Source organism: Manacus vitellinus, unplaced genomic scaffold (genome assembly GCF_001715985.3).
Source record: "Manacus vitellinus isolate BGI_N305 unplaced genomic scaffold, ASM171598v3 scaffold_37_pilon, whole genome shotgun sequence".
Lineage (NCBI taxonomy): Eukaryota > Metazoa > Chordata > Aves > Passeriformes > Pipridae > Manacus > Manacus vitellinus.
The window spans coordinates 146,094-168,762 of NW_021940517.1; the positions used below are offsets into that span (position 1 = coordinate 146,094).

Consider the following 22,669-nt stretch of genomic DNA (forward strand, 5'->3'; position numbering starts at 1 on the left):
AGCTTGAATTCAAGTTGATGAATGTGCTATTAGTTGTTAGTTAAAAGCTACTTAAAGTTTTAAATTAAAATACAGGTAAAGAATGTTGACAAGCTGTTTTCAGTGATGTTTTCTTATTGCAGTTGATGTACCTGTTGCTTACTGAATGTAGTGTAATTAATTTTTCTTATTTTAATTTTGCAGGTGAAGGCCAGTATGGGAAGGTCTATACCTGTATCAGTGTTGACACTGGAGAACTGATGGCTATGAAGGAAGTGAGTACTGTGTATACAAGAATCGCTGCTGCCCATGCTTTTTTTTCCTAAACTACATGTGTATGACTTAGCACACATTGAGGGTTTCTGGACACTGTTGTGAGCTAACTGGGAAAGGATGGGAAGACATATTTTCTTCATGTAACCACAGCTGCTCTTACCACTTTTTCTTCCATAAGTTGCAGTTGCTTAAAGCTTTCTTCTTTCACCCTATAGCTGTCAATTTAAATTTATGTAAAATGGATAATGTGTTTCTTACTAATCTCATAGGGATGTTGTGAACTTAATGAATGCTTGCTTAATATATGTGAACTCCCATTAAGAGATCTTCAATAATTTTTAAATATTAGTGAAGACTGTACACAAACTTGTAGTTTACTTTGCAGTGTTTCCTCTCATGTTTTATTACATTTTTCTTCGTTCCTTAGAGCAAAAGGTAGGAAGTGTGACATTATATGTTTTTCAGCTTCTCCTGTAGTTTAAGTGAGCTAGGTTGAGTCACAAAACTGTTGACTAACCTGGTGGGTACAGAAAATCTGATTTTCAGGATAGAAGTAAAGCTGCGTAGGTGTAGAGATTTGTTTCCCCTACAACACCTTTCTTTTTGAAAAAAAATATGGTTTTAATGCATTTCTACATCTTCAGACAACTGTGAGTGTCAGCTATTCATAACAGTTACCGTGCCAGCATTGGATGCTACAGCAGTTACATTTTATGAACCAGTTCTTCTTCCACACACGCAATACTTACGTGATTTCCAGTGTGTGAAAAAGCAGGAGTGGGCTTGTGCTTAACTTCTTGTACCATACTGTGGTGGTTTCACTCACTGACTAATACCAACACTTGGAATTTTGTTGTTGTTACATTTTTTTTCTCCTGATGAAATAACATTCCCCCCCATCAGTAGCACTCTGTTTCTGTAATTCAAAATTGCTTTCTAGATGCAGATGCTTTTTACAGATTAGCATGTGTGTGCTCTTGAGCAGAAGCTCAAGTAAGTTTATAAATACACCTTGTTTGACAGACATTTCACTAGTAGGCTAAATATAGGCTTGCATGCAAACTGTTTGCAACTTCCCAAATAAAAGGCTTTTCTGAATTTCTTAAAGAATAACTTGAGAGAAGATTGATTTATTTTTAAACTGGTTAAAAACACTGTGTTCCCCTGCCCTTGCCCCAGGATTTCTTCAGACTTTACTGTCTTAATCATAGTGTCATTAAAATTGCTTCAAATTATGGTGAACAAGCTCTACTGCAAATGCACAGTATTGCAAGTATGTATTAGGAAATACATAAAATACTTGAATGTCATTTGTCACCTTTTTATAATCTTCATATATTTAATTTTACCACTGTTTGAGTAAAAACTGTATCCTGGAATTGTTACACAGAACCCAACAATCATAACATCCTAGCAACTGAAGGCAAAATATGTGCATTTATTTCTTTAGCAGTTGTCCTGCACTCAATTAATGAAGCTTCTGCTTTTGACAGTATGGTAACTTGCTATTCATTTTGCTTTTCTTTGTGTGATCAGAAACTTTAAATCAGTTTTTCAGAAGACTTGGTAACTTTTTTTCTCCATGAACAATCCATCACAGCATATGGTAGGAGAAGTAATGAAAACCTGTTTCTTTCATGAAAAGCTTTGATTTTATTTGTTCCCTGCCACACCTTTTCCTTTCAGCTCCCTCATTCTCACTGAAGAAGACCCAAAGAAATCCCTTAGAATCTCCAGTGATGAAGTACCTGGCAATTAGTCCTTCTTGAATGATAGCTCTCACTGATGTTGCTTTCAGATTCTCTTGTACTGTGTCTGTCTACCACATTTAAGCTAGAAGGCAAGCTTGGAAGGGATGTATATCTGCACATATGTGTATTTATACATTTAAGTAACAGCACTTTGTTCTTTAAAAAAAAAAAGAAAGAGAAGAAAGCTTCCCCCCCCCAGTGTTTTTTGGTTTGTGTTGAGTTTAAGATGGGTTGTTTGCTTCTTTTTTTTTTTGTTCCTTATTAATGTCAAATAATAACAAAATGATGACAAATCTTCTTGCAGATAAGATTTCAACCTAATGATCACAAAACCATCAAAGAAACAGCTGATGAACTGAAGATTTTTGAAGGCATCAAACACCCTAATCTGGTTCGTTATTTTGGTGTGGAGCTCCACAGGGTAAGAAAACATAAATTTGGGCTTTTTTATATAGCAGAGGAAATATTAAGAGCTTTGTGTTATTGGAGGTTTTACAGGAGAACATTCTAGTTCATCCTAATTGTCTGATTGTTTCTGTGAATAGCAGTGTGTCTTTTTTTCTCTGAATATCGAGACCTCTGAAACATAGTTTGGAGAAAGTTTTTGGAACTGGTACATAAACAGAGAAGGCTCACAATAAGTGAATAGAGTGAGTAATGCTGTAGCTATTCTATGCTGTTACTCTGTTGAACTTCTCTAAAAGCAAGCTATATCATATATGGAATGGTAACTTCTTTGTGTAGATAGCCTAAACCTGTCACTGTTAGTAGCAAAGGTTGTACCAGTATCATATAATGTTAAATCTTGGAAAAATTTTATGCTGGCATTTAAATCTTGATGCCAGACAAGTACTGGAATTCAGCTAGCATGTCTTTAGAATGAAAAAACAAGTATTCTTGCTTGAGCAGCAGAACTAATGAAATGTGTTTTTCTTATGGAGCTGGATTCCAGAGTTGTGTGCTGAGATACCCAGCTTTTTATTATTCTCTGCTTCCCACATGCTCTTCCCACTTACGCTGGGGGTCTTGAGTCCTGGTGTCTGGCTGGGAAGTGCTGAGTGGATCTGACTGATTTGCTCAATATGAATTAGTAGATTTGCTGACCCACTGCTGGTTTAAAAGGGGACAAAGGCTGCTTTCTGTCTGCATTTCTCTACTTGGGGCCACAAATTTGGATGTCTGTGCCACTGGGTCATTGGTTTCTCAGAATAGTTTCTAAGAGCTTAGTGTCTTTTCCATCTTTTTATTTTAATTGAGTCTGGCTGAAGTCAGCTGGGCTTGGAGGCAGAGAATGGGAACAGTAACCTGACTTTTCCTTAAAGTGAGTTAGAGTTGGTGTACTTGTTCAAGCCACAGAAAACAACAAAAACTTGCCCATCCCAAGCAATTAAGCAATCAACACATGATGTTGCAGGAACGGGGAGAAAGAGGGGATAAAAACCAAGCCCAAAATATCATTTAGCTTGTTTTTTCTTTTTTCTAAATAAACCAAGGATCTTTTTGGATTTCTCTGTAATATACCTGCAAGATTTCCAAAGTGTATTTTGGTTGATGCCAAAGTAATATTTTTATACACCCAAATACTAGCAGTTATGTACAAATGATGCAGATAGATATGTAGCAGAAATTTTCCATAGCTGTGCAATAGAATATATTAGGTTGCAGCATGCCAGAGAGAATAGAGTTCTGAAGAGATGATTTATTAGATATTCCATGGTAAGAGATACTTCCATTAAAACATTACATGATATTTTCTTTGGTCTTTTCATGATCAACAAAGGATGTAAGGAAAACTTGGTCCTAATTCAGTGTTTAAAAAAAAATAAAAATCATATCCAATCAAATCCGGTTTGGTTCCCACAACAGGAAGAAATGTACATCTTCATGGAGTACTGTGATGAGGGCACTCTGGAGGAAGTATCAAAACTGGGCCTTCAGGAGCATGTCATTAGGCTCTACTCAAAGCAAATCACGATTGCTATCAATGTACTACATGAACATGGTATTGTTCATCGAGACATTAAAGGTAATGTTAACCAAAAAAGGTAATGTTGTTGTTTCAGTGTGGTAGATGAGAGCAGGGGAAAGAATGGGGGAATATATTTGCAGATTTTAGTGTGCATTATTTATACAGCCATTAAATGTATGAAGCCTTCCACTGACTTTTCAGTTTACAAATTACTGGCTAGTTACATGCTCTTTTTTTTTAAGTGTAGATCATAAAAAATATTCACAGTTGTCATTTCAAACTCATAAATTGTGCCCATGATTTATATATTTTCTCTGGAGGTTGTTGAGTTTGGACAGTTGTTAAAACAATCTTAATTATTAGTCACCGCATTTTTAGTAATAATGTACTGAGTTATGCTGTTTTTCTTCTTGTCTGTGCAAAATAAGTGGTGTTTTCTAGAGCTGACAAGCAGTATACAGTGCTAGAATTGAGCATCAGAACTTTTCCTTGTGATTCCATTTTCCCAAAGAGTTTAAACGTAGTAATTAAAAGTAGTAATAAAAGCCTTGTTAAAAGAAGTTAAAGGGATCTCTTAAAATTACTTACCTAGTGGTTTTTTCCATATATTTATCTTCTCATGCCTGGCTGTCAGTATTTGCTTACAAAATGAGCAGATGTGGACTACAGTAACTAAAGGGGGGTTGGTTTTGGCATGTGTTTAAGGCACTCAGTGTCAGTCCTCATTCCAAGTTCATTTTTCTTTGTCTGCGCCTTCCAACAACATCCTCCATGTCTAGTTATCTTGGTTTTGTTAGTCTGGCATACTTTGCTCACCAGTGGCAGAAAGTTAACCAAAGGCAGAGGAAACAATGCACACAATGTGCCCTGTGAATGCTCATTTTATGGCAAGGCAGTGCAACCCAACGATGCTGGGTTTCTATGTCCCTCTTGCTCACAGGGTTTTGAATCACCGCAGCAGTGTAGGAGGTTCCCAGTTGCTCTTGGTCCTTTGGCCTCGTGCTTCTCATTTGGGAAAAGAACTAAAGAACTATCTACGATCCAGAGGCCTTCCACCCAGGTAGGCCACTCTTGAGTCAGTTTGGCTTTTTTTTTTCCTAGAAAACACTTTCCCTCACTCCCATTCCCCAGCAATCTTACCCTTTCTGGTTCTCCTTCCTCACCAAAGGTTTCTCTCCAGTTGTGGATTTCCCTTTGTGCTTTTCACAGTGCCCCAGTGCCCTCCTTTGCCCTTTTCTTGATCATTCCATGTCCAGGTTATGCTTAGCTGGATTACTCTCTCCTGGAAGCTCGTTGTGAGCACAGTCCAAGGCTGGCTGACAGGGATTTCTTTTGTGCTGCTCAGTGTCATTGCTGATATCTGGATATATTTCCAAATAGGTCTTCTCTTTGGGGAAATGCATGAAGTGAGAAGAGCTGTTTAACAGAACTGTAATGGGGTGTTATCTGAGGGCATTTCTGTTGCAACGGGTTCCTCCTGTCAAATGTTGGGGAGTTTCTTAAGAGTAACAGCAGTTTTAAACAGAGGGTCACTGCAGACACATCTGTGTACAGACCTTCCTGAAACTTTGTGACAGAACATGAAGACAGACCACAGCGGGTATTTTTACAAAGGATACCTGATGTTGCATTGGAAGGCTTTTGCTCTGTCTCCTTTTATGCTAACATTGCATCCCCAAATTTTCAGGCTAACAGCAGTAAAGAACACTTTGTTTTTAATTTTAGTTCTTGTGTAGATAGGTACTCTTATTTTTCTGATAAGGAAGAATGATGTATCAGACTGTTAAAACTGCTTTCCTATGAAAATCTTGCTGTCAGATTACACTACATCTCTCATGGCATGTTTGCTAAACATTACTGTGGATCTGTTTCTTCTAGCAGCAGATAAACAATTCTTATAGTAATTGTTTATCTGTATCCCACAGTTGGTGTCTGCAAGCACTGTGTGCTCAAAAATAGTCTTTTGGTTAGCAGTGTCCCTTTGTGCCACCATTGTCTTTCAGATGCTATTGTGGCATCCAGCTCTATGAGGGTGAAAAATGCAGCAAGATTCAGCTGCCAAAAACCTTGGTTTGCCACAACCTGCGGCTGTGAGGGCAAACTGAGGGTCATGTTGGCTTGTTGTTATGTTTGGCTGCCCTATTTTTGCTTAATCTGCATCCATGTGAAAAGTAGGTGGTGCTAGTATGTAGCAGAAGATAGTATTTTAGGATACTCTTTTAATCTTTATCTGGGTATTAAATTTTAACCCCTGTGGCTAAACCCAGTTTCATCAGTTGGAATTACTTCAATTTTTGTCAGGAAGCTGTTCTGCGCAGTGATCGAGAAGGGTGGAATATTTAATGCTGAAGGGAACCTGTGGACATCTAGTCAAGCTCTCTGTTCTAAACAGGTCCAGCCTCAGTATCAGATTCAATGCCAAATTTGATCAGATTGGTCATTGTTGAGATATGTGTATCTGCAGGGATGGAGATGCTCTCTTCCAATGATTGACCTATCCCTGTTGTTAGAAACTTATTTTGATACCTCCCTGGAATTTGCAAAGGTTGCTGTTGTATTATCATTTTACAGTGTGCCCTTGAGGAATAAGTCTGTTTGCATAGTCTTGCTGTCCTCCCATTACCCAGCTGAAAACAGCAATAAATTCCTCCGTGCAGACACTCCCTCTCCTTCAAGCTAAACAAACCCATCTTGCAGCCTCTCCTTGTACGTTGTGTGCCCCAGCCCTCTGACCATCTTGATGCCACTTCTCCTGGGTTTGCTCCAGTATGTCATTGTCTATCTTTTACTGGGGAGCCTAAAAGCAAGTTGCAGCACTCAAGGTGTGGTCTCAAGTGCTGAACTGAGAAGAATTAATGAGACCATGCCTCGTGCATTCTCTTCAGGAGAGAAGGGCATATGCCTGAAGAGTGCTTGGATTGTGCTTTCAGCATGAATACAGCAAAGGGATTGTATCTGAAGCTTTAGTAAATCAGAAACCTGTGAATGAGATAGTCGAGACCAAAAAGTCTTCATCAGACTGCTACTGTGTTACTGTCTTCTTGTTAACTTTGTTGTTAGCTCAGAACTCCTGCCATTCCTGTCTTCCTGATGAGCACAAGGCAAGGAAGGTCATTCAGCAAGAGACAAAAAACTGTTCAAGAGGAGGCTATGGGCATGTGTCATGCTTTCAAAGAGACTAAGTAAAAGAGTATGCCAAAGCTGATTTTCTCATCCAGGAGTAGCATTTGGCCTGCTTGTTTCCTGAATCAGTTTGGCTGCTGCACTGCTTAAGCACTGGCTGAGAAATGTCTATGAGCTCCTCTTTTTCTGGAATTATGCCACAGCCTTTGGTGGGGCTTTTGGTACTGCTTTTTGGACTCACAGGATTTCCCCCAAACCCTTTGGACTATAATGCTAGTGCAGTTTTCACTGTGCTTACTATGGGGCTGATTTGGCAGAGGTACAGGGCGTGAAACTTGAGTTTAAATGGTTCAGGTCATGACTTTTGTTTTCTCTAGCAGGAGTATGGCTTCTGACATTAGCTCTTTGTTTGCAGTTTGCCCAGAAGGTTGTCCTGCTGTGGTATCACAGCAGGAGGGCTGTGCAGAACTCTGGGCTGGGCGACCTCTTGCCTCTGCCAAGTACATCCAATGAAGATGCTTTTGATAGTGTAGGTGTAGGGGGAGAGAAGGACATGCAGTGCCTTTCTGCTGTATCAGTTGTGGTCTCTGGCTTAATTTTGCCCATTAACTGTGCAGATATGGTAGGAATTTTGTTACATTCCCAGTAGCATTAACTGTCAAAACTAAAAAGCATTGGCCATCCTCAAAGTACTGCTCTTTTGTCTACTCTCCTCCTACTGAGGTCCTGCTGGATTCTGTGCAGGTTTCTTTAAGAAGGAGACCCTTTTAAAGACTCCTTCCAGAGTCTGGTCTTGGTTTCTGAACAAACATCTTACAAAACAGAGGCTTCAGCAGACAGCACATCCAGTGGAAGCCTTATTCAGCTGACATAAAGTGTCAGCAACATGAATCTTCTAGTGCTGTCTCTTTCTTCTTGGGGAAACTTTAGTTTACTGCTTTGTTCCATTCAACAGTTCCAGGTGCTTTCAGGAAGAGGACTCACAGGAGCTTTCATGGTAACACTTATGCTGAATTGTAAGGACTTTTAATAAAAAGGGACAAACTTTGGTTTGAAAGGCCTTAGAAGTAGGTTCTGAACTGTATAAAACAAACTTATGCCAATAGCATTAGACTTAGAAGAGAGATTGTTGCACTGTAGCACTACCAGGCTCCACCCACTGTAGGTCGTTGAAAACTGCTTTTGTAGCCTTCTCTGAAATTTTCACGTGGCTTTCTTGAGGAATGGAAACATAGGTTTCCAAAACATCCTTGAAAAAATGTTTGTTAGTGATGGCTATTTTTTGTAAGCTCTTTGGGCTAAGTGCGCCTACTTTCTCTCTGACAAGCAACTGCTTGAAAATCATTAGAAAAGCTGTTGGCAGTAGTTCAAAGGAAAAAGCAAGTGTCACTCTTCTAATGCCAGGAGTCTTAATGTCTCACGAAGCTGCCTTCTTATACTCCTTTGGTGTGTTTCTGGATTCTCATTCATTCAGGAAACTGAGGGATGGTCTACCCAGCTCCATTACACATGCCTGTGATTGCAGGGTGACTCTGGACATGTATGTCCCTCTGATAGCAAAATGCAGAATCCAGCCAAAGAATTCTGGTGTGTGTGTAGGCATCTGAATGCTGGAAGTGGAAAACCTATGGACACAATGTGCAGAAGAGTTGTATTCCCTGAACCTTAGTTCTTCTTTCAGAACTTGTAAAAGCCTATAATACTTAAAAGGTTGGAATTTATTTTTGTTAATCATTTTGCTCCTCCTTTAATTGCAGTTCTGTGTAATTTCTCTTGGACTAAATAGTTATCAACCATTCTCACAATAGTTAGAGAGCCGTTTGAGAAATAGGCAGGATTTTGGCATCATTGACCCTGCACTGCCTTTTTTAACTTGAGCTTTTCGAGGATCTTTTTTGAATATCTTGGGGATACCCAGCCAAGCTAACTGGAAAAAGTCATTAACTAAGACAACACAAAGGAGGAGCAGCCAAGAATTTCTGCACTGACCTATGTTCAAGGTGGAACAGAAGTGAGAAACTTTGGAAGGTTTATTCACCTGAACCATTTTTGAATTAATCTTTTGTGTGACTTGGGAAGAGGCTAGGTGTAATGAAATCCCCAGCATCTACCTATTCCTGGAGTAGGAATTCTACTCTAGGAATATTTTCCTAGAATAGGAATAAATTCTACACTTTTCTTCTGTGCATACCATCCATCTTAAGAGAGATCACAGCTGAAGCTGTTTCTGCCAGGTGATACTTGCAACCTACTTGTGGCTTCATTGTGATACTTGCAGAATCCAGGCTTTGGCCTGACATATATAGTGAACTTCTGCTCTGTTTTCTGTTGGCTGTCAACATGCATTTTGGTAGGATGTTGAGTGAAAGAGAACCACAGGTTGTCAAAACCACTTGGCTTATTTTGCAGTGTTGTGTTGAGCAAGTGACTTGAAGCCAACTGCAGATTCCCCTTGGAGATTTTTAACTATCCTAGAAACTTCATTCTAGGGTAAGCAGGCAGTATAGCCAGCTATTTTAACAGTAGCCTTCCTCCAAAAATTACTCAGGAAGTAGAGTGCAATAGGAGTAGGCATTTCGTAGTGTATGTAATAAAGTGCTCTAAGCTCCATTTTGCAAGCTGTGACCATATAATCATCAAGGTTGGAAAAGACCTCTAAGGTCACAGAGTCCAACCTTTGACTGACCACCACCACACCAACTAGAACATGGCAGTAAGTCCACATGCAGTTATCCCTTGAACACCTCCAGGGATGATGACTCCACCACCTCCTTGGGCAGCCTGACCACCCTTTCAAAATTTCAGAAGAAATTCTTCCTGATGTCCAACTTGAATGTCCCCTGGTGCAGCTTGAGATTATGTCCTCTCATCCTGTCACTGGTTGCCTCGGGGAAGAGACCAATCCCCACCTGGCTAACCTCCTTTCAGGTGGTTGTAGAGAGTGATGAGGTCTCCCCTGAGCCTCCTTTTCTCCAGGCTAAACAACCCCAGCTCCCTCAGCTGCTCTGCATAGGACTTGAGCTCTAGACTGCTCACCAGCTCTGTTGCCCTTCTCTGAAGTTTCTCCAGCATCTCCGTGTCCTTGGAAGTGAGGCACCCAGAACTGGATACAGTTCAGCCACGCTAGGTGCTGAGTACAGAGGGACAATCACTTCCTGGTCCCACTGGCCACGCTGTTTTTGATGACAAGTATGGTATCTCTGTCTTGACTCAGCAGAACTGAAAAGATGGCAGTGGGAGATTTAAAACTCACAAGGAGAAGTGCTGGAATTCCTGTATTCCTGGAGGAGTAATTTCTTGTAACAACCTTGTATGGAAAGCTGTTGAATTTGCCTGCCGTACTGCTTTGTGTTTTGAACACTTGTTGTCAACTTCCAGTACGTTTTGTGATAACACAAACCCACCAAAACATCTTTAATGCTATCATGTTCTACACTTAATCCACAGCTAAAGATCTAAGTGTGAATTCAGCTATCATCCACTGTGTAATTTCCAAGGGTATATATATTGAGAAGCCCTCATTCCTCAATTCAGCTCTGGTTTAAACAAGTGTTACTGTGTTTCCTTGTGTTTCCTAGGAGCCAACATCTTTCTTACCTCATCTGGACTGATTAAACTAGGAGACTTTGGCTGCTCAGTGAAGCTGAAGAACAATACCCAGACAATGCCTGGAGAAGTGAACAGTACCTTGGGGACTGCAGGTAAGGAAGCTTGTGCTATGCAGGTACTTGTCTACTTACCCATAAAAGAAGATATCTTTGCCAAAAGTCTGGACTGGAGTAAAACCTTGTGCTTCAGGGAAACTTGATTTTACCTCAGCTAGTTCTGCTTTATATCCAGAAGCCAGACAATCAGTGAATGGTATAACAGGACAGATAACACTGTATTTATCTGGTAATCATAAAGATGCTGGAGCTTGTGTTTTCTGGGGTTGTATCTTTCTCTGCAGTCTTACTGAAACAGTACTCTGCTTACTGAAGAGCTGCTTAATCTATTTTCAAAAAAGGGCAATAACTGAAAGCATGTAGTGTAGCAGCATTTTCACTATCACTTTTCAAACTGAAAAACATTTATGCTGCAAATGTGTCAAAGAACAAGAAGCTAGCAAATGGCAAAACTTGGCAAGAAAAGCTGAGTAGTAGTTCATTACAGATGTATTAAAAAGCATTTGGTTCACTGAGTTAGTCACTTGATATATGCTGTTCCTTCTGCTGTATGAACTGATGGCATCATATATGTTGTTTCAAAGCATACATGGCTCCAGAAGTGATTACCAGAGCTAAAGGAGAGGGACATGGACGTGCAGCAGACATCTGGAGCCTGGGCTGTGTTGTTATAGAGATGGTCACTGGCAAGGTAGGGATGTTTCATGTGCTGACAAAATGCAAACTGTTCTTAGCAGTTTCTCTGCAAATTCCGGTCCCACTCTCAGCAATTTGTCACACGTAAGTCTGCAAGTAATGAGGTGGTTTTTAATTTCCTGGAGTACAGAAATACATGCTCTAGTGGATAGCAAGTTACTCACTAAAGCTTGCACTTAGCAATGCTGTTACCTGTTGCAGAGGCCTTGGCATGAATATGAGCACAACTTCCAGATCATGTATAAAGTGGGGATGGGTCATAAACCTCCTATTCCTGACAAAGTGAGCCCAGAAGGGAAAGACTTCCTTTGCCACTGCTTGGAAAGTGACCCAAAGATGAGGTGGACGGCCAGCCAGCTCCTCGATCATCCTTTTGTCAAGGTTTGTCTGATGACTTCAGCTACAAAAACTGCAGACGGGAATCGGAAGCAGCTTTTAGTTGGCTTCATTGTTTGCAGCGATGCCACAGGGCTTGGTATCAAGTTGACGCTGTCCAGAAAATGTGGTGTGGAAACTTTCCAGAAGCACATGTAATGTTTTTAGCAAACATTTGACTATAGGACCTGGTTGTGCACCATGCAATGAACTTTCACAGCTGTTTTGATATGCATTATCTTTATGTTGAAAAGACTAGTCAGGCTTCAACTCGGTGGTAGCTCATTGGATCTGAAGGGCTCTGTGCTGAAAACTTTAGCAAGTACATATGTACAGGTTTCTAGAGATAAAGGCCTCCTCCATAAAAAGTGAAACCAGCACATGATAGAGAACTCCACCATCCTTCTGTGTAAGGGTCTGCTTTAAGTTTTTACTTGAACTTAAGTTCATATTGAATGTTCATCTGGCAGTTGGTGTAACAGTCTGCAGTTCTTGCATGAACTATGGTGTGAGTATTTCCTTAAGAACAGGCAAATATTCACAGCTACAAATTGAGGTAGATTAGTAACTTCTTTGAAGAAGTACAAATGTTATTGAATTCTGTCCCATTTTCCAGCACAAAGTTGTTCACTTTGGTGCTCTGGTTCAGTAATAGTGTGTTTGAGATCATCATACCCAGTCCTCATCAGGGCAACTGTAGCCAGATCCCCTCCATCACAGAGGCAAAACAGGGCTTTAGGTACCTAAGGGTTGCATGGTGACAGTGGGAATGGCAGTACACTCACGTATAAATGCTTGTTATGCATTATCTGTGTAACAAGGGAGAAGGAAGAAGCTTCAAAGATGTTTGAAGGTGCTTAAGATATTGATTTGTTGTCATCTTCTCGTTGCAGTACCACTGAAGTAACTGCCTTCTGCTTCCTTCACAGGTTTGCACAGACGAAGAATGAAGTTACTCAGTCTCTGGCCTTTTTTGTTCTGACAAGATTTTAATCACTACTGTATGTAATATTTACATAAAGACTGTGCTGAGAAACAGTATAAAAGTTGACCTTAACGAAGACTGCACAAGTGACGGGCGTCACTTTCTCTGCTGCTCCTGTACATTTTACATGGCACATGTTGCTCACGTGACGGTGTCCGCAAGTTGGAAGAAGCTGCATGTTTCAGTGAAAGTGCCATTACTACTGTATATGGACCATACCTTTTGTTCTTTCTCCTGTTTCTCATTTGATTGAGAACTGTAATGTTAATATGTAGTATTTTTGAACTCTTTAGGTTCAGAAAAATGCTGTAGTGTTACCAGGCGTTATGGACCTTGTTTTTTAATCTGTTTGAGTGCACTGACTGTGAACTTTTACTGGTTTTTTTGTTTATTTGTTTTTGGCAAGCTTCAGATTTGTTATGCACAAGGCTAATTAATGAAATTTTAAAAAAGTTTTTTCTCAATAAATGGTTTATTTTAGGAGATGTTGGTAAAGGGTTTTTCTTCAAAAAAGGTGGTCATGTCACATTCTAAAGTTTTTTGCAACACTTGTGTAAGACTGCTAATCTAATCTAACTGAAATAAGCTGCTCTTATTGCAATAGTCAGTGTTTTGTCAGGTTTCAAGATGTGCAGTGCAAGATGCTTCTTACACAGGTGATAGCAGATTTAAGGTTCCCCCCCTTTTATGTTCTTCTGAGGAAAGGTGGGGATGGGCAATTCCTGACACTACTTATTATCTCAAGGATAACTTCCTTCTTGAATGTGTGCCATGGGAACAGGGAGTGCTCTGCACAGCATTTCTGTCATCTAGAGAACTGTTTAAAATTATTCTTGTGTTCTGTTTGGCAAAACCAAGAACTCACTGTTAGCTTTATAAAACTGATTTCTGATCCTCGGCTTTGATTTCTGTACCTCACCCCAGCTGTCATCAGTCTCAGATAAAGGAAAGGTTAGAAGTGGTGAGCAAGTGGAAGAAACAGCCTGCAACACGTAAAATAGTTGATTGTTTGACTTGCTTATCACAAACTGGTAACTTAAAACTTTACTTGTAAACATTAGTGCAAGTTTATATATTCCTGTTACAGCTTTAGACTTAAAATAGGAACTTCCTTTTAGTATTTGGTTTAATTCTAGTGTCTTGTCTCTTCTCCTAATCCACAGGTCCTTGGTTAGTCCCAGGTGGGGGGTGAGCTGTTGAGGACGTATCACAAAATGACATTTCTAGAAAAGTATGAGCCTTGCTGTGCACGTCACGTGTGCAGTGTATTTAGGCTGTCAAAAAATACAATGCTGAATTTAAACAAAGACTGCCCCTTCTTTTCAGCTCTCTATTTTCAGTTATATGATAGGAGGGGAAGTATGTTGTCATCCTCAGCAAAGGACTCTGAAAGTAGTTGAGGTAGAAGTGCCCCCAGGCTTGCTGTGTTCTTCAGTTTGCAGTGTAACAAAAGTATGTGAGTGATCTGTGTCCTCACTTGCCTTGTTCCACATGCCCTTGTACACAAACAGGAACTGTGGACAGCTTTTAGGAGTCAGGATAGGGGTGACAAACTGTTACTGGTTTGTTGTTGCCAAGCAAAAGAAAACTCATTCATTGCACAATGGCTTTTCATACTTTTATTTTTGTATAAACAAACATTAAGACTACTTTTGTTAAGGCAGTTGTAGAACATACAGTCGCTTGTGGGGATGAGGGACAAACACTGCTTCCTAATGACCTATGTCATTCTTTTAATACAGTGAACTGGAATAGTTTAACTTTGGCAAGTACCATTAAGCTTTCCCTGTTTGTCAGTGAGTGCTGGAAGGGCCCAGTGGTGCAGTTCTTGTGCGCTGGGACTTGTAGAAGTACTTAGGACTGATCAGGAGTGGCATGTTTGGCCCTCAGCCTGTTCTAAGGGTTGGTCCTAGGGAAAGGGGTATGAAATAATCTGAGTACTCTTTCAGAAGTATTTACATGTTTGGTATTTTCCTCTGGGAGAAGTGGCATTGGATGCAGTTGGAGAGGAAAGGGCTGAGATTCCTAAGGAATATTAAATGTCTTCCCCACTACATGTTAAATTTGTGACCCTTTAAAAAAGGCAAAACAGCTGGTCTGTCACTACATGAATATGTATTTGCTGCTCTCACCTACCACCCTGAGAAAGGCCCACGGTATCTGCCAGGTAATATGTACAGTAAAATTCTCTCTCCCCCTTCCACCCATTTGCAAACTCTTGTGTACAGTGTCTTCAGGTCTGGCTCACTAATGTGCCTGCTCATTACTACAAGATAGCTTCAGACTACAGCTTGTAATACTCAGTTTTTCACTGTTAAGATTGTTAGAGCAAACAGAGGGCATGTGCTTTATTAAATGAATAGCAGTGTAAGCATGGCAGTATTTTCTGCTCTTGGGTTCTTTCTCATGTCTTGGAAAAACTACAGTAGAGCCCATGTTTGTGTTCATCGCATCACACAACCTATTCCAGAAAGCTTCAGAGCACAGGAAATGCATGTACACAAGACATGTGAAGAAAAAAGCCCCCAAAACTAGTCTCTCACACTTCCCATAATCTATTCCTTCCTTCACCTTGTAAATTTTCCTGCCTCCTCTACCAGTAAACTTCACTTACTGCCCCATGCTACAAGCACTACTCCACCTGCTCTCTAGGTGCTGCATATTAAAAAGGTGAGTTTCTCTATTATCTGATACACTGAATAGCTCATACATATTTCATGGAATGATTCATATTCTGGTGTATTAGCCCCTGTTTCTTCTGGCCTCAGTTTTATTATAGGAAAAGAGAAATGTTTTCACACCAGCTGCTAGAACTAAGACTGCCCATTTTTTTCACTAGAGACTATCCCTGTTTAATTCTACGTGCAGTGGAAATGGACTGTCTTTGAAAGTGCCAATCATAATCTCCGCTGTTAAGTATCAGGATCTGTAGACTTTAAAAGATAGTGGTTTTTTCCAATCATAACTGCTGGTATTTAGAAGTCCCCTCTCTTACTTTTCCTTGGGGTTTTTTTTGTGTTTTGTGGTTTTTTTCTTGTTTTCTGTGATTCTATGAAGTTCTTCTTAGTAATCTGCAGATCCTTTAACTCTGAAAGTTTAAAAACAGGAGGCCTCTGCCCTGAAATCAGTACCAGGAAGGTCAGAGCAACACCATTTTCCTGAGAAGCTTGATTCTAGTTTTATTTAATTCAGAAAGGGGTCTAATCAAGTCCAGACAGATATAAAAAAACTGAACCATATTGCTGCCCTAGGTCTTTGTCCTAGTTCCCCTCTTCTCCCCAAAAGAAAAGATAATTTAACTATTACCACAGGCTGCTATGAGGCACCAAGTAAACTAATTTATAAGAAAAGACAGACACGCAGATTAATTAGGATCACTACATTATGGGTGTGGTGCATACATTTTAATGCACACTTCGCATTATTTCACTACACCATGCCCAGTTATTTTCTTCCCACCATTGCTAGGAAGGCCTAGAATTTTAAGTAGTGTTTAAAGCCCAAGGGAATTTTATTATGTCAGTTTTTCCAAACCATAAATGGAATTTACTCTCAGAAGAATTACAGGTTTCAGCTATCCCTCAGATGTATGGCCTCAGGAAAGAGATGGCAGTGGCTAACTTAGCTCTGCTCAGGCCACAAGGCCAAATTTTGCTCCAGGTTATGCTACTGCAAGGCTCTGATGTCTGGATGTCCAGGGTCTGGCTGAAGTTTTAAAGGGCCCCATAGTCACACTGTGGCAGTAAGTTCTAGATGTACAAAAACTCTATACTGCAGTTCTACCAGTTCAGCTGAGCTGCTTCAGTCCAATACTGGTATAACCAAGCACAGCATCTTACTGTACTGTATTTAAACACTGACAGATTATGGTTGTTAAACTGTGTGATCTACACAACTATCAATTTTAATCATCTTGTAACAATCTCCTGACATTAAAGCCTGCACCTCTGGTTAGTTTCCAGGTAAAGTCTCTTCATATAAGCACGCCGGAATTTATTTTTTTTTCTTCAAAACTTAAGACACTTCATAGGAAAACAAACCAACCACACAAATGCAAACCTGTTGCGGAGAGGATATGAAGGAGTGCATCTTTCAAGCGTGTCATCAGCCCAAACTCCCAGAGAAAAACAACAGGAGCACAAATTCGGATATGCATGGCAATTGCCCATCCTACCTCTCCTCTGATCTCACTTGAAGGACTGTGATATGCACTTAAGAGTTTTCAGCAGTTGCATTTGTTCCCTTTGGATTGAAGCAGTCTCTGAAGATACTACTTTCATTTCTGCTTGTTTTCATTGTTGCCATAGGTGGAGCCCTTGTTAATTTCTGTAACCCCGATCATCCATCTGACACCAACAGAAGCTGCAAAATAAATAAAGTTAAAAGCTGCACTGCAGGCAAGGACTGCAAGATCTGCACAGGTGAAAGAGACCAACAGTGTTCTCAGCCTTACAGCAGCACAGCATTAAAGGTAACTGCCCACACTACCCTGGGTGACCTTCAATGGGAGGTGCATTTGATGCTCCCATACCTCCACATCAAGATATTTGCTGATGGCACCTCATGAAGGAAGGCCAGACATGTCCTCTCCCACCAGCAGGGAAGAGGCTACAAGGAATCAACATGGGTGTGAGGCACAGGCATGATATGCTCACCCCTGTGAAACCTGGACAAGGCCAGCTGTGTAATAGGATGCTTTGGGGCTGCCAGTGTTTCCTGGCTTTAGTGAGTCAAGTGATGAAGTGAACTAATGGACATGTCTGCATGCAAGTTGTGGCAGGGGAAGGGAATTCTGCTGGCTTTTAACAGCCCCCGTGCCTGGAAGAGCACAAGCAAGCACAAGGGCACTTCAGATTTTGATAAAAAAAATGTAAATTGTAATGGATATGTCACAAGAGGCTGGGTTAAATTAAAAGACTTATAGCTGATTTAGTGGTAATAATTCACCATATGCAAGGATTATTTTATTTATTTGTAGCACCTAAAGTGACTAAGTTAAATGCAACTTAGCCTTAACTCCTTGCCTGACAGTTTGTTTTTTTTTGTCAAGGGGCTCAGCTGCCCAAAATATTATTCCCTAAGCTTCTGCTCAGCTGCTGTACATATCCAGAACTGCCATACTTTTTTCAGGCCTAAACCTACTTTGAAGTCACAAACACCTTCCCTCTGCTCAGAATGCTTTTTCAAAAAAAACCAAAAAACAAAAACCACCCAAACCAAACAAAAAAAACCCAAGAAAGCCACAATCCTGCCCTAAAGCCTCCATATCTCTCTTTCTTTCTGACTGATGGTGAAAAGGCCCAGTACTGTGAGATGCTCTGTCTCATCCCCATTGGTCTTTACTTCTCTAAGATGACCATGGACAAATTCTTACCAGCCAAGGGACTCATAATGGTTAAGTCAGAGCCAGAGAGCACTAAGAGAATCCCAAGGCTTCATACCACTACCAGGCACCACTTGTGAACAGCAGGGCTGATACAACACCTTGTGTCCTGGCATTTGCTGCTCTTCAGCATTTGAATGGGAGAGGGCTGGCAGCTGGCAGCCATTGCTGCCCTGTGCTTTACCAGTTGCAACTTGGCATTACAATATCAGCCCCAAAGACTTCACTAGAGACTTGTGTGTTGTAGTATGACAGTAAATTGACAGTTTTTAGAGTGCAAGTGGTAACTGGACACCAGAGATGAGTCACACATGATGTGACACCACAATGGGTGGACAGTGGGAAGCTGGTCTGTCCCTAGGGCTGTCCTCAGGTCTTTTGGATGCCAGGAAAGCAAGGCCCTCTCACAGGCAGAAAGCTATGCAGTGAACAGCCCAGAAAGGGAGCTGGTTCCAAGGGAGTTCACTGTCGCTCACACTCCACTGTCAATCTACGAATAGAAACACAACTGAAACAAGCAAAGAGTTTCACTCTCACAAATAGACAAGACAAAAAGAAAACCATCTCTGACATTTAACTGGCCATGAGCTGGGGAAGAGAATAGAAGAGAAAGATCCAGCATGTAGCCTGCAGTCTGGGATCATAACATAATAGTAAGTATGAAATCATTAGGATTTTAACCACAAGGGATAGAAACAGCATCTGGAGATGGACACAGAGCATAAATAAGAGCAGCTGTTATAGCAACCACACAGCACACTGGAGATTTCATCCAGTTCCAAGAATGCCACTGCCTGGATACAAAAAAATACCTAGTTCAGCAGTTTGGATGTCTTTTTTTGACCCACTCCTTTGTCCCTGTTAGAAGCTGCCACTGCCTTCTGTCCTCATTTCACCCTGTAGCCCTCAGCACCCTGGGGAAGGTGGGGTGCAACAGGAAGGGACTGCTCATGTTTGCCAAGCCTGTGGAAGCAAAGTGGGGGGCAGTGCTGGGGTGCATCCCTGGTTTCTCCCTGCACTGCCTGCCTTATCTCACAACTCTCCTCGAGCCTCAGTGCATACCCTAGTGATACTATCACATTTAAGGATTTATTCAGTTGTTTTAAATACAACTACAGTAGGGTAACTTTGCATGTTTTACTTCAAGAAAGAGGTAAAAGGGAGATCAAGCAGGAATTGTGCCTAAATTATTAGCAGTGAGAGTTTAAATCCACCCTGAGAAAAGCACGAGGGAAGCTATCAGCTCAGGCATCCCCGCACTGCTCCACAGCAAATGGCAGAAGGTAACAGAGCTCCTGCCATCTTTTTGCCCATCATTACTCAGCATCCAAAAGATGCAGGAGGTTGCTGAGTACCTTCTCTGCCTGCTGGAGCACTGGAAGCTGAGGGAGGGCTGAGCTAACACAAATCAACAGAGCCAATACTGTAATCTCTTTCTTGGAATATATTTTAGCTCCAAGAAAACCACGACCTCCACCCACACATAGTAAGTATCACATCCTTCAGCAAAACCCTAGCTCAGAGCAAAGGATTTCCACCTTTCTCTCACACCTCAGAATTTCATCTCGTCTGTTACTTTGCCTTTGTACCACACAACAAATGCTATAAGCAACACAGCAGGTAGGGGCATAAAAATTTCCCATATATTGTTTGCTGTACACTTGAGTTATATAGGTAATACATTGAAATTAAGATATGTACAACTAAAGATTACATGAATGGTAGAAATTCCCACTGAATTCCCACTGAGGGCCTATCTTACATTCTATGAAGAGAAGACACAAGCAACAATAAACCCCCAAATTTTTGGCACCAGGCTGAAAGGCCAGACTGTCTCCCACCAACAAGCAGAATCAATACAGGCAGAATCCTGCACATGATTTATATCCTTTTGGAAAATTTACTATAACACTGCTGGCTTGTGCTGTCCTCACCTTCCATCCATCTCAGCCTAGGGACACCAAGAGCCTCACTGCCCAGGTCACATCATGCTCCAGCCCTCTGGTTCACACTCTGCACTTGGACACTGTCGAGTCCTCAAGGACTCACAATTTGTACTATACAGCACACATACAACAGCTCCCACAGGATCCAAGCTGGCTAATTACTCCTTACACTTAGTTCAGATGAAACACTTCTCTTGCCTATAACTGATATGTAATTGCTGGCCCTGTGCCATCTGCCCAGATGCCATTGTGCTTTTAGCATTAAACATGTAAGAGCTGCTTCTCCCTTTAAAAGCCCAGAAAAGCCCACTCATCTTTTCCCCTTTTAACTGCTGTCGACAGCTCTATAATAAATTACTTCTAAAGCATGAAGGGTGTCCTCCTCAAGTTACCAAAACATGAAAGGCAACCCCTACTGGATTCTTTGAAGCCAAATGAGACTAGGGAAGAAGGGAGGAGGGGGAAAAAAGAAGCTGCTGTCAAATACAAATGCTGACATTTGACAGGCATGCTCACTGCTTTAACACCAAAATATCAGCACTAAGTTTTAAATGGCAGTTGTGAGCTAAGTACATAAATCTCTTGCTATATGTCCTGTGAAACTAAACCTGGTTTTCAAAAGAGACTTTTGTCTCTCAAACTCTTTGAGCATTTATCTTCTGAAGCAGGGACTGCCTTGTGTTGGTTCAAGTAGTATCACAAAGGGCTCCTGGTCCCAGACCAGTAGTTAGATACGAGGACAAGGAGATGATAATTGGGAAAATAAATAGCCAAACTGCTGCACAGCAAAGCAAGAGGGGATGGTATTTGCAGTATAAAGAGGAGACGTCATTTATTTAGGGCTGAAAGAGTTTGAGCTGAACCAGCAGAGCTGGTGGTTATTCATTCCTTGGATCTGAAAGTTAGGGTCTGAGGTATTACAGTCCTTCCACTCCAGCTGAAGTGGAGCACTTCTCTTAAGGCTCTTTCCACCTGAACAGCCAATTACTTACAAGCCAGTAAGTGTTTTACTGGAGGCCATAATAAGATATGCAAAGGACAAATGACAATCTAGAAACAATGCAGAGGATACCAAGTAAAGCACCTCTTAGTAACTCTGCTCTTTCCTATCAAAACCTATAGAAAGGTTTATCTTGTGCTGTCTACACCTATATCAGATACTGCCCTTAAAACCAGCAATCTATGACAATGGGCTATTAGGGATTCCAATAAGCTTCCCTGGAATATCAGGTGAGCTGTCAACTTGCCACAGAAAAAGAATAAACACTACCTTTGCTGCTTCCATTACCGAATAGTGAGAAAAGGTCTACTAGAAGCAACGTGAAAAGCCAGTTTTATCATCTGATAAAGCTCTCCAATCTACAGAAAAACCTTCCTTTTACATTGTTAAGCCACCAGGTCCCAATTACCATTCACACTGGAAAAAATGGCAAATACAGTCCTCCCTGCTTTGCTACAAACTGGATATGCTCCCAACCACCCACCCTGCTGAGTGGAAGAACTGAATTAAGAGGAAAACGCTGAAGAAAAGATGACAAATTAAAAAAATTTTGCAATGGCTATGCTTCAGTGCACCATTAAGCCACTGTTCCACAATGCAGTACGAAACAGACTATGCCAGCATTTCTTCAAAGGCAGGACAAATGCCCTCCTGAGTTCTATTGCCAGGGATGAAGCATTTGCAATGGTGTCACACCTCATCCTACCCACTGTTGAATATCCATTTTGAACAAGAGCCCAGGGGAGGCTGATCAACCTTTCTGTGCAACTGACAGGGATTTGAACCTGACACCTCCCATTCCTGAGAGCACACCCTAACCACGGTGCTCACTCTACACACTCCCATCCTATTCACCAGTCAGAGAAAGGGAGAGGGCAGCACTACTTGTGACTTCCAACAAGTAAGGTGGGTGAAAAAAGATGCTTCTAAGTTGTAGGCACTGCTCCGAGAAATTCTCACACATTTTACACAAAGCATTCTCAGGGTAACAAGCACCAGCAATCTCTCCAGGTGAGGACAAGAGCACAGGATTCCCCTCTTTTTTCCTCTACCCTGCTCATGTACCAACCATTATGTTGGACATTATCCTTGCTCTTGTTTTCCTTCCTCTGGCTCAAAGCATCACGAAGTACATCTCCTGTCTGCATGCACATACAAATTCTTCCTTCTCCACTTATCTTTATAAGAAGCCTTAATAGTAGCTGAACACAGTGTTTGCTTCTGTGGGCACTTTCTGAAAAACAATATTGTGTGCCTACCATATCAAACTCTTCACAATGGGCAAAAGGACATTAGTTGGTTAATCATAATCAAACTAGAATGAGACCTGCTCAAGATTCAGACTTCTAAGAATGCAAAGAAATATTGAACATTAGGAACAGTTTCCTAGGTAGAGAGGAAAGATGCACTTCTGAAACAAGCAAATGCTCCACATTTTTCTATTTCCTCTGTGTTGCTATTTTGGACATGGTTTTTTAATCCAACTCTAATATCTCTGCATTCACTTCACTCAGAGCCAGG

General features: G+C 41.0%; 2 protein-coding genes across 2 annotated transcripts in view; one reads left to right on the plus strand and one right to left on the minus strand.

The window, feature by feature from the left end:
* MAP3K4 (mitogen-activated protein kinase kinase kinase 4) overlaps nucleotides 1-13,302 on the plus strand; it is a 56,395-nt gene extending 43,093 nt beyond the window's left edge. Inside the window, exons 21-27 of the mRNA XM_029961585.1 lie at nucleotides 184-254; nucleotides 2,311-2,427; nucleotides 3,873-4,032; nucleotides 10,677-10,799; nucleotides 11,348-11,454; nucleotides 11,661-11,840; nucleotides 12,764-13,302. Coding sequence (XP_029817445.1) covers nucleotides 184-254; nucleotides 2,311-2,427; nucleotides 3,873-4,032; nucleotides 10,677-10,799; nucleotides 11,348-11,454; nucleotides 11,661-11,840; nucleotides 12,764-12,784 — 779 coding nt within the window. The 3' untranslated portion in view covers nucleotides 12,785-13,302. The remainder of the gene's footprint in view (nucleotides 1-183; nucleotides 255-2,310; nucleotides 2,428-3,872; nucleotides 4,033-10,676; nucleotides 10,800-11,347; nucleotides 11,455-11,660; nucleotides 11,841-12,763) is intronic.
* A 1,104-nt stretch (nucleotides 13,303-14,406) lies between these two features.
* Nucleotides 14,407-22,669, minus strand: part of AGPAT4 (1-acylglycerol-3-phosphate O-acyltransferase 4) — a 58,828-nt gene continuing 50,565 nt past the window's right edge. The window contains exon 8 of the mRNA XM_018077452.2: nucleotides 14,407-17,181. Within this exon, the coding sequence (XP_017932941.1) occupies nucleotides 17,096-17,181 (86 nt within the window). The 3' untranslated portion in view covers nucleotides 14,407-17,095. The remainder of the gene's footprint in view (nucleotides 17,182-22,669) is intronic.